This window comes from Sceloporus occidentalis, unplaced genomic scaffold (assembly GCF_023333645.1).
Source record: "Sceloporus occidentalis isolate IW3139 unplaced genomic scaffold, rSceOcc1.0.p SCAF_5, whole genome shotgun sequence".
NCBI lineage: Eukaryota > Metazoa > Chordata > Lepidosauria > Squamata > Phrynosomatidae > Sceloporus > Sceloporus occidentalis.
Genome location: NW_028316985.1, coordinates 23,898,437 through 23,913,729, shown reverse-complemented (window position 1 = coordinate 23,913,729; position 15,293 = coordinate 23,898,437). Strand labels below are relative to the sequence as shown.

Genomic DNA, 15,293 nt, shown 5'->3' with positions numbered 1-15,293 from the left:
ATCCTGTCATTCTGATATGAGGAGTGTCAGGAATGAGTAAATTCCATCAGGATGGCTTTGCTTTTGATTATGTGTGAGTTTTGTCAGCTTTCTGCACTGTGACAGACTTAGGAGTAGAGAGTGAACTTGGCATATATTTTAAAAGCACCTAGATAACAGAATGCAGTCGTGCATTTCTCAGATGAAAGTGATAGCAGTGAAGTGGTAGTGATGGGGGATATCCTTTTGATGATAAAAAGGCCTTGAAGTGGTTTTAGAGTTTGACTGGCAGTCAGCATGTATTACTAATTGGATGGCAAGCATTGTTTCTAATCTCTGGATCTCACATCACAGAGGCAGTCCCAGAGTTCGTTGTCTCCCACACACAACTTGTGTGCTAAAGGCAGAACTCGGTGTTACCATAGCAAGCATGGGTTCCCATACCTACATTTGCTAAAGTAATGTGGGGGCAGAAGAAGTATTTGTAAGGGGAAATTGGCAGGTTGAAGGGTAGCTTAAATGTTCTTGCATCTGTTGATTTCTGTCTTGCTCATCACCCTTCTCCTGGGCGACTTCCCTCCCCCTTGCCCTGCTGAACTGTTTTTTTGAGAGCCTGGTTGGGACCCAAGATTTAAGAATAGCCTAGGTGGCCCTTGCAAGGGAATATTGTGATGATGAGGGGCAAAACACTGCTAATTCATCCGGATCATCCGGAGACACGGGGCGCGGTGTTATCAGTACGCTGATGACACCCAAATATGTTTCTCTGTGTCTCTGACTGATGCAGTGACCAGGGATGGCATCTCTCCTCTAGATGCCTGTCTGGAGTCAGTAATGGGCTGGATGAGGGAAAACAGACTCAGCTTGAATCCAGAGAAAACGGAAGTACTCGTGATAGGCTCCCCTGGCCCGGGAATGGAGATTTGTCCACCTGTCCTGAATGGGGTCACGCTTCCCCTGAAGGACTCAGTTCGCAGTCTGGGGGTGCTTCTGGACTCGTCGTTCCACCTTACATCTCAGGTGGATGCGACAGTCAGGAGCACTTGTTATCAGCTTCGGCTGATATGCCAGCTGCGACCCTTCCTAGGCCGGGAGGACCTTGAAACGGTGGTACATGCTCTGGTGACCTCTCGGTTGGCTTTCTGTAACGCGCTCTACATGGGGCAACCCTTGTACCAAACCCGGAAGCTTCAATTAGTGCAGAATATGGCAGCTAGGTTAGTCACTGGATGCCCCAGGACTAGCCACATAACACCTATTCTGCAAAATCTTCATTGGCTGCCCATTCGCTTCCGAGCCCAATACAAGGTGTTGGTTATTACCTATAAAGCCCTAAATGGCTTGGGCCCAGGGTACTTGGAGGACCGCCTCTCCCCATATAATCCGCCCCGCGCTCTCAGATCGGCCGGGAAGCAATTGTTGAGGATTCCTGATACGAAGTACACCGAGACTGCACAGAGGGTGTTTTCCAAATAGGCCCCGCAGCTTTGGAACTCTCTTCCCGGTGAGCTCCGCTCGGTTACCTCCCTTGACCTGTTTAGGAAGAAGCTGAAGACCTACCTCTTCCAACAGGCTTTTCCCTAGGCTGTGATATCTGCTCTCTCCCCGTTACACTAGCACTTTTGAGCTAGCTATTGTTCTGGTTTTAATGTTTGTAATTTTTATCTTGTTTTTAAACATTGATGTATTGTTTGAGATTTTATAATGTAGATACTGTTGTAAATTGTACATTGTTTAGTACCTCTGTTGTAACCCGCTTTGATCTCCCTGGAGAAGCGGGCTATAAATAAACAGTATTATTATTATTATTATTATTATTATTATTATTAATTTTCCCCAGTAGAGAATAGACCATAATTCCATGACAGAAAGCATATTAAGCAATTTTACATTTCATCCCTGATCTTTCCCCTACTTCAAAATAGGATTTGGTAGGAGGGGATGTGAGATCTAGACCACCATGAATTCCTAGGGATCTGTTGCCAGTCAAACAGAAGTCAGCTAAAAGGACAAATAGCCCCATGTAGTTTAAGACTGTACCTATGTTCCTGAATTGCAGAGCTTGGAAAAATTACCTATTTCAGCTACAACCCTGAATTCTTTAGCTTGGCCATTGGTCATGGTGAGATTCTGGAACTGTACTCAGAAAGATTAAATTTCCAGGCTTTGCTTCATTGCAGTTGATAGTCCTCCCTTTAAAGAAATGTCAGTATGCTTGGTGAAGCTTCATTCTTCCACACCATAGAACTTCACCTTGTTTTTTTAAAAAAATCATTTTGAGTCTTGGTAAAATAGCTTTTAAATATTCCTGGAAAAGATTAGTATTAAAGATAGCTTCTTTTTCTGGTAATGAGTAGTATTGTTTAAACCCCACCCCCTGAGAAAATTCCTCCAGATTTCTCAGAAGCAGCCTTAACTAAAGCTTTGCATTGTGTAAAGTTGCTTATGTTTAGCACAATAATCAGTGAAAATCCAGCTTTTTTTTTTACAGTTGACTGACTTTTCTAATCTCTTTAAAATTTATTATTTGGTTTGCCAGTAAAATATTTCACTGTCATTTCTATATGTGAATGCCTGCCCCATTCCTATTAAAACAGAATAAACATTGCTTTTAAGGTTTTAGTGAGATGTAACTTTCTGAACACTCTGATGGGATGAACTTGTTCAATTGTGCAGTGAGACTGCCTTGGCAAATGGGAGACTTTCATTCACTGGAGAATGTAATCAGAGGCCAGATGGCATCTCTCCAGCCTGTTCTAGATGTGGATTTCCTGCATTGACAACATTGTTGGATTATATGATATTTAATCTAACTTTAGGATTCTGTGAAGGAACAGATGGTTATCTCCACATTTTATGCACTGGATAACCCTGTGAATGAAGTATGTTCTCTAGGGCGAGAGTGATTACACCACAGCTGATAAGTGGATTTCATACCTGGAAGGAAAACTGAACCCAAGTCTCCCTCGTCCATGTCAGGCATTGTGTTGAGCAGATAATATTGTTCTTGTTTGTTGAACCTCAGCTGTAATTCACTGGGCAGAGGCTGTCTAAATCCTCCCCTAGCTCACCCCTAATGCTAAATGGAAAAGTTAAATGGAAGGCCAGAGGACTAATTTTTACACTGCAAAGCTGTGAAATAGCTGGATTTCCATTAGCAAGGGAAAAGCAAAGATATGGTGCCTTGGAGAAGGTGATTCTTTAATTGAATTGCACCCTTAAAGTGTGTTGGAGCAAGAGTGAAAGGATGCCATTTCTGCAGATGGAATGCATCAGGGTTTCTGTTTTGCACTCTTGTCTCTGCTCTCCTTTGTTAATCTATTAACTCCAACAAGGCCTTTTTGACCTTCAAGAAGATGTATAGTTGGGCCCTCTTAGTGTATCATCTATTTTTCCACTTTCTCTTTAATGGGTTCTCACTCAAACCACCTCTTCCATTTTCAGTACACAGTTGCCAAAGTAAGATGTTATTAATAAATGGGAGGGAGTCTTTTCTGTGGAAGAGCAAAGCTTCTGACCTTGAGTTATCTCCTGGCACATTTTATCTCCAAACAAAACATTAAGAGTTTGAAAAAACTTTTAAACTGAAGTGTATGTTAGCCACAATCAGTCACATAGGTATTGATTTGGTGATTGTGTATATTTTAGGAACACAGGAAGCTGATTTATATCAAATCAAGCTATATATTCATCTGCCCTGGCATTGTTCTTTCTGATTGGCAGTGGTTCTGCATATTCTCTGGTAAACAGTCTTTCCTAGCACCAGCTACCTGATCCTCTTTAACTTAAAGATATCCATGATTGAATCTAGGATCTTCTGCATAAATACATACATTTGCTGAATCACTGTATTATGTCTTGTATTTCTGATCATGTAATGTGATAGAAACAACATACACTGCAATAGTCTGTGCCACAAAATCAGTACCTAGGCTTGGAAAATATACTTGTTTGGATTACATCTTCCACAATCCTTTATCCAGCGTGGCCATTGACCATAACAGCTGTGGGATTCTGGGACTTATAGTCCAAACAAGGGCCTTCTGCAAGCTCCAACTAGAAGTTTAAGTAGGGATAAAAAAGACTGAGTTGTGATGTTCATAATAAGTCCTTTCTGTGGGGTGTCCTCTAAAGCAAGGGATTTTTGACCCCTGGCTTTTTCTTCCTGGTTCTTATCTTATGTGTCAAGCCAAGATAGACTTCCCATATTTTTCTCCAAATTTGTCAGTACAGAGACTCCTCAAGGGACTTAATATATTCTACCTATGAAGGAGCTTGGAGCTTCATGCACAGAACAGATATGGTCTAGCTCTCAAAGGAAATGCCATTGTTTCTAACAGTGGAGAACAACATTTCCTGCCTTGCCTTGCTTTTGTGTCCCAAACATCTCATGGCGTTTACCTGCATCAAACCTCCCTCTGCCGCCACCACCTTAAAAATAGTTTTAACATTTCAGGAAAGATGTAACTCAGTGACCTTCCATTATCACATTTCTTCCCCTAAAATGCCTTTTAAAATCCATGCCTGATGAAGAAGAAGCCTGTGAACTTTGAAAGCTTATGTAATGTATTTTGCACTTTTTGGTTGGCCTAATAATAGTATCACCACAATGTGTTTTTGGGAGTTTGCTATATTTTGCTTCCCATATGTCCTTTTCCAATCAAATTCCAAGCCCATAGGATTCTAAGGAAGACCTGGCATGAGAGGTTACCTTCAGCACAACAGCAGGTATAGGTGACAAAAAGATCCCTGCTAGATTACACCAAAGGTCTATCTAATTTTATCCAACCTACACATTGGCCAACTAAGTGCCTCTGGGAAGCCCCACAGACATGTGCCATATTACTGAATAATAGTAAGAAAAAGTTCTGCTTGTCCACAAAGTACTCTGCTGGGACCATTTGAGGTGCTAATTTAAGCCTGAACTTCTAGAGTCCTTGGATTCATTTACACTCTAATTAGATTTTTAAAAAATATCAAAAGACAGGCAGATATAAATGGAGCTATAAAGATACCTTTGGGAATATATGTCCTACAACTAGGCTTTAAAAGTGTGTTCTTTCTTTTAAAAAATATAGATACGAGTATTATTCCCTTTTGTCGTTTTATGTTAACCATTATTTAAAAGGGCATGGTAGTGGTATGTGAAGAGTCTCCTGGTTTTACAGTGTGATACCATTTTAAGTACTGAATATCTGTTTCTTGGAACTTTTCATTTTTACCTTGTGATTAAAACCATAAGGCCAGTAGATGCTGGAAAAATCTGTTTAAGTGCTTGAGCCATTCCATGGATCAATTGTTGCTATCTCTCATCTATCTTGTGTGGGTGGGCAAATGTTTATCATTACTGACAAGCCCCAGTGAATTGAAATCTTAAAATATCCTATAAATCTGACAGAGCATAAGGATGGAGAGGAGTGAAATGAGAGGGAAGGAGGTGGGGGTGGGGAGAGAAAAGCAACTTCAATCACACACTGCATAACTACACAAGAGATAGTGATGGAGGCTGATTTGGACAACTTTAAAAGAAGGATTAGCCAAAGCCATTGAAGCTAAGGCAATTAGAGACTATTAATCCTTATGCCCATGGGCATTGAGATATATTCTCTCCAACATTTCACAAAACTGGGACACAGATAGCCATGCGACATCAGAGTGTGATCAAGATGCCAAAAGTTATTAATGAGGAAGAACACAAGTTAGATGATGTTGCAGTAGTTTGCTTTTGCCTGAACCTACTGGGAAGGGCAAGATTCTACCCTCTTCTCTCCCCTTGTCCCTGTTGAGATAACTGAATACAAACGACTTTTGCATATTGAACACACTGTGAAACAGCATGGAGTAAGCTGAGAACAAAAGGGGAGGAAGTGGCAGGAGAAGAGAGAAACTGGGACATTTGAAAAGCAGATGAAAAAATGGGATGACTAAGGATTAATTAGGTCTGTTGCTGAAAATTGGGATAGTTGGAGTGCATACAAAAGGATGCTGTATTGCTCATGTTCTACCTGGGCTTTCTGTAGGCACCTTGGTTGGTCTTAGGACTGATTCAGCACAGCTCTTCTTACCTTCTGATATATATCCCCAATATATTATGATTCCTACTGCTGTTTCACTTACTTTCAGGACACTCCTGCAGCAACTGCAGAGACTCCAAACTATGGTGGCTGGAAAAGTGACACGCTCATGTAAAGCTGCAAGCACACAAACAGGGACCTGCATTATGGTAAGTGTCTCCCATCTGTGTCTTTTCTTCAGAACTTGGAAAAATGCCTATTTTTTTTGTACTATGGCTCCCAGAATGCTCTTGTTAACCATGGTTAGTGACTAGGGGAGTTTGGGAGAGTTGTGGTGCATTAGTGTGCATACTTGAAGGGGGATTTGGGGAGTTGTTAAGCTAAAAGTAACCTTTCCAAAATCTGCTTGAATCCCCCTGCCAACTTAGCTATTGCCAGGCCTTAGCTTCCTTAGGTGATAGAATATGCTGGCTCAGAGACTGGGATCTCTGAAAAAAGTCAATTGTGGTGAAGAAAATTGCCCCATTAATTTCAGTTAACTCTCATTTTTCTCCTTGTCTCTTTCTGTCCTGAAATAATTGTCTTATATTTATTGTGTAGGTTTTCTCTCTTTACAGTTGCATGTTTGAATTATTTCTTTTAGAAATAAAAAATAAATGGGAAATAAAAGTTTTTTTAGCAGCAGAGAAGGGGCCGAGCATCCTGATCTTGGGTGGCTCCGCCCGCTTGGCTCCTGGTAGGCAGGTAGGGAACAAAAGAGACAAAAGGCATGACCGGGGCCATGGCCCCCCGCCCTTGCGGGCGGAGCTACCCAGGAACCCCAGTCTTCTTCCTGCCTCGCACCTGGTAGGACGTTTGTTTCTTCTTCCCATCCATCTCCAGAAGCTCATCGCTAGCTCCCTGAACTCGCCTGGCTCCCTTTGCTCTTCTCTCTCCTCTTGTCCCTCCCTCTCTCTCTTTAAAAAAAAAAAAAAAAAAAGCCTTTTCCCCTACTGCTACCTTTACCCTCCCCGCCTCCTCTCCCCCCCCCCTTGGCGGACATGGCGGCCGACAGGGAGACCAGAGCCACAGGAGAGCTTGCTTCCACCTTGCCCGGGCCAGCCCCGGCTTTGCCGGCTGCTCGCCGAGCGGCATCACCAGCGGCGCCCCTGGACGTGGAAGCGCGCCCGCAGCGGCCGGAGGAAGCCCTCCCTTCCGCTGCAGGCTCAAGGGACTCCCAGACGACCCATGGGTGGTCCGAAGAGGGAGAGCCCTCTCTTAACACCGGCGAGGAGGACGTGAGTAACTCCCCCCCGCCGCCACAGTTGGTGAGGTGGTTCAGGGCCTTCCTCGACCAGGAAGCTTCCTCCTCCACCGGGGCAGCCCAGGGAGGGAGCGAAGGTGCCGGCCTGCACACCCGCGGGCCCAGCGCGGCGCCTTGGGGGGCCGCTACATTCCCGGGGCGCGGGCCGCTATGGATGTGGCCGGGGTCCATGCTCCCTCAGCCCTGCTTCCCCAGCGACTCCTTTCCGGGGGGATGGGGGATGACCCCGGGCTTACCCCAGACCATCGCCGACCAGTCAGCCCATGGCGGGCGCCATCTTGACCAGGTGGCGCTCCGCCCACTTCCGGATGACCCGGAAGTACCTCAGAAGCGCCATGCGGCCGCTCATGGGCGCCGCCATCTTGGCCACGCGGCAAACCATGGGCGCCGCCATCTTGGCCACGCGGATGCCCATGGGCGCCGCCATCTTGGGCGGCCAGAAGCCAATGCCCACAGGCACCCCACCCGCGCGGCGCGGGGATCAGGCACCACCGCGCCGACAAGGGCCTACTCCGGGGGGATAGGGGAGGTCCCCGCCACAAGCCAGCCCCAGGCCACAGGCCAGACCAGGGAGGGACAGGGACACAAGGCTCCCAGAAAACGGGGGCCCCCAGCCGGAGGTACACCCTCCCCCAACCAGACCCCTTTAAGCCACTCAGGGGCCGCTGACTCAGAAGGGGAGGATGAAGGGTCTTCAGGCTCCTCCTCGGGTTCGGAGCGCTCTTTCCTCCCTCCAGCCAAGCGCACCAGACACGACAGGGCCTCTAGTCGTAAGCGGCCTCGCGCGGCACTGTCCTCCGAGGACGAAATCTCGGAGGACACTCACAACCTCTCAGCCTCTGAGGCAGAGGAGGGCGAGCTGTCACATGATGAAGGGGACACCAAGTTAGACCCCCAATTGTCATCTCGTCTGTTTAAACAGGAGGACTATGTGCCACTGATAAAAAAGACAACCAAAACCTTAGGCCTTACCACTCCTACAGACCAGGCCACCCCTTCTCCAGATTCAGACCTCCCTAAAATGAGCGAGGATTTGTTCCCAGTGCCGATCTCCCCAGTCCAACAAATCCCATGCCCACTCAACATCATGCAGATTATTAGGGACGAATGGGCAAAACCAGCCTCGGCCAGATCCAACCACGGCATCACCCGCAAGTACTATGTACTTCAGCCAGCCGTCATGGACAGGCTCAGGGTCCCATCCGTGGATGCCCCTGTGTCGGCGCTCGTCTCATCAGCGGTGTTCAGCAGGGATGGTGAGGACACCCTCAGAAACCCAGAGGACCGTAGGGCCGAAGGAGCCCTCAAAAAGGCCCACGAGGCCCTGTCCATTGCCATTAGGGCTGCGACCACCGTCTCGATGGTGATGCGAGCCAGCCTCCAGTGGTCCCGTCAACTCCTGGACATTCTACCCAACCCAGATACCAGGGTCAAACAAACCGTTAACAAAATTGCCAGGGCGGCAGCCTTCGCGGCTGACGGCACCCTCGACACCGTCCAGCAGTGCGCTAGAGCCCAGGCAGCGGCCGTGGCAGTCCGCAGACAGTTCTGGCTTAAGAGCTGGAATGTAGATTCAAAATCCAAGCAGAACTTAGCTTTCACCCCATTCCTCGGTTCCAAGTTGTTCGGGGAATCCTTAGAACCAGTGCTAGTAGAAGGCAAGGACAAGAAAAAAGCCCTTCCCACCTCCAGAAAAAGGGACGATAAGAGGCAATACAAAAGCCGCTCTTCCTTTCGCTCCCAACCCTCCTACCCCTCTTCCTCCAACTCCTTTCGAGCCAGGGAGTCCAGACCCAACAGATCAAATTGGGGAGATTCAAGGTCTAACAAACAGACAAAACCTTCTTTCCCCTCCAAGGAGGGAGCGGGATCCAAGCAGCCACGCAAGAATAACCCCCAATGACGGCGCTCCCCCAGTAGGGGGCAGGCTGCAGGGGTTCAGCCACATCTGGGAGACATCCACCTCGGACAAATGGGTCCTGGATACCATTCGACAGGGCTACAGGATAACGTTCCACCGTACGCCCCCAGACAAGTTTATACCATCTCCCAGATCAGCCGATCCCAGCAAGCACCACCTCCTGCTGGAGGCCATCAAGCGCCTGCTAGACATCAAGGCCATCGAACCCGTCCCAAGACGAGAGAGGGGACTAGGTTGCTATTCCACCTTCTTCCTGGTTCCCAAGAAAAACGGATCCTGGAGAGCCATCTTGAATCTCAGGGGGGTCAACCGATTCGTCCTGAAGAAAAAGTTCAGAATGGAGACTCTCAAGTCCATCCTAGACGCTCTGCAACCAGGAGATTTTCTCTCGTCACTGGACCTTCAAGATGCCTACCTACACATTTTGGTGCACCCTTCCTCAAGAAGATTCCTCAGGTTCAGATATGGCAAACGTCATTATCAGTACAGAGCTCTCCCCTTTGGGCTAGCCTCTTCTCCCAGGGTGTTCACCAAAATCATGGTGGCGCTGGTTGCCAGGTGGAGGAGCCAGCGATTACACGTCTATCCCTACCTCGACGACCTTCTGATCCGGTCGTCCTCCAGGCGACAGGGGACTCAAGACACCACCTGCATTCTCAGGTCTCTGCAGGATCATGGTTTTCTCCTCAACCTAGAGAAGAGCTCGCTGCTCCCAAACCAGCAGATCCACCATCTGGGAGCCATAATAGACACCCAGGCAGGGACGGTGCGCCTACCTCCAGATCGGATCCAGTCCATTCAGGAGGCCATCTCAAAGGCCCGGACCTCCAGGCGCCCCAGTCTTCAGCTCTTAGCTCGCCTCCAGGGTCTCATGATAGCAGCTATCCAGTGCCTTCCCTGGGCGAGATTCCACTCGAGACCTCTGCAATGGCTCCTTCTACCACACCAACGGGCCATTGCCCTCAAAAGACACAAGACGATACAGCTCTCCGGCGAAGCAAGGGAGTCGTTTCGCTGGTGGATGTCAGATGCAGTTCGCCAAGGCCGCCTAATTTGGGGGGCCCCGAGTGTCCAAATCACCACAGATGCCAGCCTTCGGGGCTGGGGAGCGGTCTGCGGAACACAGCTGGCCCAGGGCAAGTGGACTCCGGAAGAACTCACACACAGCATCAACTGGCTGGAGCTCCGAGCAATTCACTGCGCTCTCCTCGCCTTCAAGCAGACGATCCGTCAGAGGTCAGTGCTGATCAGGACCGACAACACCACGGCCAAGGCTCATGTCAACCGACAAGGGGGAACCAGATCCAGGGCCCTGATGAGCGAGGCTCAATCCCTTCTAACTTGGGCAGAGTCCAATCTCATAGCCTTAGAGGCAGAATACCTTCAAGGATCCCTAAACTCAAAAGCCGACTGGCTGAGCAGAACAGACATAGATCAAGGAGAGTGGAGCCTCCATCCTCAGACCTTCCAGATCATCGTCAACAGACTCGGCCAGCCCATCCTAGACCTGTTCGCCTCACCCGCCAATGCCAAGACACCCAGGTTCCTCTCCAGATTCCTAACGGAAGGGGCCGAGGGAATGGACGCCCTCAACCACCCCTGGCCACAGGGCCTCCTCTATGCATTTCCCCCGACTCCACTTCTCACAAAGCTCCTGGCCAGGATACGCAGGTCCAAGTCGCAAGTTATCCTGGTAGCTCCAGCGTGGCCGCGGCGACCCTGGTTCTCAGAGATCCTCGCCATGGCGTCGCAAGGCTTCGCCCTCCCATTCAGGAGAGACCTCCTCGCTCAAGGACAGATCCATCATCCAGACCCAGCCTGGCTACGGCTTCACGCCTGGAAATTGAACGCCACATGCTAAGTGGCTACGGATACTCCCCAGAAGTGGTTGAATCCATCCTCGCATCGAGACGCCAATCTACGAATAGGATCTACGAATACACCTTCAGGTCGTTCAGGAGGTGGTGCAAGCGCAAGAACAAAGACTTCATCAAGGTTTCTGTTCCAACAGTGCTCCAGTTCTTACAAGAAGGCTTTCTCCAGGGCCTGCGGCCCAACACTATCAAGAGACAACTGCCAGCCATCACCTCCATCCTGCCCCATAAGGCGGCGGCCAAGATATCCCAGCACCCCCATGTCCGTAGATTGCTAAGGGGGGTCGCCAACAAGGCGCCCCCAACCAAACATAGGTTTCCGTCATGGGACCTCCACCAAGTCCTAAAGGCCTTGACCATCTCGCCTTTCGAGCCGATTAGGGAAGTAGCCCTCAAGTTCCTGACCTTCAAGACGCTGATGCTGACAGCACTGGCTTCGGCGAGGCGTGTGTCCGAGATCGGCGCTCTCTCCGTCCGCAAGGAACTGCTGATCATTAGGCCAGACTCCGTTCTCCTGAGACCGGATCCAACTTTTATCCCTAAAGTCAACTCCGTCTTCCACACCACTCAAGACATCGTCCTCCCCTCCTTCTGTCCTCGACCTACAACCGACTTGGAGAAGTGTTGGCATACTCTAGATGTTCGCAGAGCCATAAAAGTTTACCTCAAGAGAACGGCCACGTTTCGAAAGTCTGAGGCGCTATTCGTCTCCTTTCGACCTAGCTCTAAGGGCAAGAAAGTGTCGGTGTCTACCTTGGCAAGGTGGATCAAACAGTGCATAGTCCAGTGCTACAGGTCACTCAACCTACAGCCGCCGGGGGACATCACCGCTCACTCGACAAGGAGCGCAGCTACTTCAGCGGCCCTGTCCACCAACGCTCCGCTGGCTGAGATTTGCAGGGCAGCCACTTGGAAGTCCCCGTCTACCTTCACCAGACATTATAAGCTCGATCTCTTCCAATCAGCAGAGGCGGCCTTTGGCCGGAGGGTGTTGCAACAAATAGTGTCAGATCCGCCCTCCGCGCCAGCCAGCCCTCCCTAGTATCTGGTCAGCTTTTTTATATCCCAAGATCAGGATGCTCGGCCCCTTCTCTGCTGCTAAATGGAACGTTGGACTTACCTGAGAGACGTCCCTTTACAGCAGAGAAGGTCCGAGCATCCTCCCCACCCTATCTGCCTACTGGCGCGGGTGGGCGGGAGACAAGTTTCTCTGGACCGCATTCATCCTAGGGTGCGTCCGGCTCAAAATCGACTGGGGTTCCTGGGTAGCTCCGCCCGCAAGGGCGGGGGGCCATGGCCCCGGTCATGCCTTTTGTCTCTTTTGTTCCCTACCTGCCTACCAGGAGCCAAGCGGGCGGAGCCACCCAAGATCAGGATGCTCGGACCTTCTCTGCTGTAAAGGGACGTCTCTCAGGTAAGTCCAACGTTCCAATTTGTGCCCTATATGAAAAGCTGACTTTGAACAGCCCTGCTAGACAGAAACCCTTCTTCTTTGTATCCTTGCTTTTGGGGGCCAGGAAGCATTCAGACATGAAATTCATCAGCTGTTTTATGAAAAGGTTTTGTCCAGAAGATCTGTTCCATTTTTCCATTGCTTAGCTGTATGTATTAGATCAAATCTGAATGTGCTTCCATTCCCTTGCTGTGTTAATCCAACAGGAGAAATCGCTTTAAAATTGTTCTTCCTATATCTACCAATCAAATATCCTTCATGTTCTTATTATTCTTTCCCTCCCACACAAGACTTCACACTTCCAATTTTTAAAATACATGTGTGTCCGTCAGCACAAGTAGCAGGGAAAGCACCCACTGTGATGTTAAGAAACAACATTGAAATTCACATCACAGCCTAGTCTAGCCGAGATGGATTTCTTACCTTTTAAAGTTTTGTGAGCAAGTAGCTCATCTGAGCAGAATGGCTGCAGAGCTTCCAGGGTTGCCATACTAATAATGTAAATGTGCCTTTTGCTAAACCAAATCTTCATCACATCTGTGCAATAAGATGTACAGTTACAACCGTCATATCAAATGATTGATACATGTCAGCACAAGATGAAGAAGACTCTTCAAATTTACACATTACCTGTTTCTCTATTTATGTTCAAATAAAGAGCCTTTGCTTTATTTTATTTTTTCATGTCTAATTGTATGTGTATTTGTTTTCCTGCTAGGTGGTGGTATTATGTTTTGCCATTACTTTTGGCAGCTTCTCCCAGATTTATGGGCCTAATTCCTCCATCACAAAGGCAGTACTGCCAACCCAACATTCCACACCAGAATCATATGCTGCCTCAATAGGTAAGTAAGAAGCCTTCCAAGCTTCTGTGGTTATCTAGTTCCTAATTCAGCCTTTCCCCTGTCTTGGGTCTTTTAAAATTGTTGGATCATAACTCCCACTAGCCCAACACATGAGGACCTTAGCTAGAGTTTATGAGAGCTCCTGTCTAGTCCCACAGCATTTGGGAACTGAAGGCTGGAAAAAGGTGGTGTCCTTGACAAAAGGAAGATGAAGTTTCTCTAGAATGCTAGAACTGCTTGGGAAGTGGTTTAACAGAATTTCAGGATGTAAACTGCTTGTGGGACAAACGAGAAACAGACATGAATCATGCTTCCTCTTTCTATGCAGCTGATTCAGTTAAGGAACATGGGAGTTGTGTAACCAGGGATGACTTCAGTGAGGCAATCTGGGGTGGTTATTTGCTGTCACATGGCTGCCATTTGTCACTTCAGGTCTTCAGAACCTGTGACACCATGGGGAGATAGTTCATAGCTTGTTTTGGGAGGAGTCTCTTTTTTGAGAAGATTAGGAGGAGAGTTTAGTTCTGAGATCTGAAGAGGTTCAGTTCAGACACCTTTAGTTCAGGACTCGCTGCTGAGACAGCTATTTTTTTTTTTACACAAGATGTTTATTCCTTGTCATTATCCAGTTACAGTGTTTGTGGGAAACAGAGCCAGGAAAGGGGAGTGCTTCCCCTGAATGGTATAGCAGCTTCTTATATATTCTGTTTGCAAATTCCCCACTAATACAACTTTATGGTCATCACTCACAAAGTAGAGGCTCTAAACACAGGAGATTGTTGATGTTCAGTGGCTGGCATTTCCACCTTTTGATTAGAAGGTCTAAGTAAGATGTCTCTCCCTTTGATATTCTGTATATTTCATCATTTTAGTACAGATAGTATTGGGCTAGATCAACCAATAGTTGTGCTGGCTGAGTTGATGAGAATCCAACACATTTGTCAGGAACCATGGTAATGAAGAGCTGTTGTTGTGCACCTTCAAGTTATTTCCAATTTATGGCAACCCTAAGGTAAAGCTATCATGGGGTTTTCTTGTCAAGACTTTTTCAGAGGAAGTTTGCCATTGCCTTCTCCTGAGGCTGAGAGCATGTGACTTGCCCAAGGTCATCCAGTAGGTTTCATGGTCAGGTGGGGAATCAAACCCTGGTTCCAGAGTTGTAATCCTACACTCAAACCCCTACACAACCAGTATATAAGGCAGGTTCATATGTTCATATGTTGGCAACCCTAAGCCCAAGCAGAATCTTTCCATGCCACTTAAATAGTTGTCTAGAAAACAATTATATCCTAGCATTTCTCTGATGTCCCAGCATTTATGTCTCTGCTTTTCATCCCATCTCCCATCTTTTTCTGCACAGTGAGATCAAGGAGTCTGTTGATTTATGATGGGGCTCCCCCATTGGAGGAACAGCACTTCTCAGATCGCAGCAGTGGCTGGGACAGACACTTGGATGCCTCCACACATTCAGCCCTGTCTTTGGAATCTGTGTCAAGGTCTCATCATGACCAAGTCATGGAGATCATGATAGCCAATGAAACAAGGCTAGAGAAATCTGTGCTGGTGGAATTGCAACAGCACAGGTAAGCAACAATAGCTCATTGATCCATTTTGAATTGTGGTATGAAGCTTTCGCCACTTTGTTCTGGAGAAAATAGTAACTGCTCTAGTCAATAGGAAGAAAGTGGGGACCAGTGCTGCTCAAAATTGTTTCTTTGTCTGGAATACAGTGGAAAGTTGGCATGCTTATATGCAACCTGCAGCTGACCAGTGTGGTCAGGTGTTGAAGGGAGAGGTCAGAGGCTCACCATAAGACCAAAATAAGGTAGAGCCATACTAAAGGAAAAGCATTCTGAATCAAGCAAAAACGCTGAAGCTGCAGAGTTATTAAGCATTTAGGAATT

The 15,293-nt window shown here is 47.7% G+C and overlaps 1 protein-coding gene across 1 annotated transcript in view; it reads left to right on the top strand.

The window, feature by feature from the left end:
• The window catches only part of CREB3L2 (cAMP responsive element binding protein 3 like 2), a 101,480-nt gene that overhangs the window by 79,701 nt on the left and 6,486 nt on the right, over window positions 1-15,293 (top strand). The window contains exons 9-11 of the mRNA XM_089527878.1: window positions 6,103-6,202; window positions 13,263-13,389; window positions 14,750-14,972. Of these exons, the coding sequence (XP_089384004.1) occupies window positions 6,103-6,202; window positions 13,263-13,389; window positions 14,750-14,972 (450 nt within the window). The remainder of the gene's footprint in view (window positions 1-6,102; window positions 6,203-13,262; window positions 13,390-14,749; window positions 14,973-15,293) is intronic.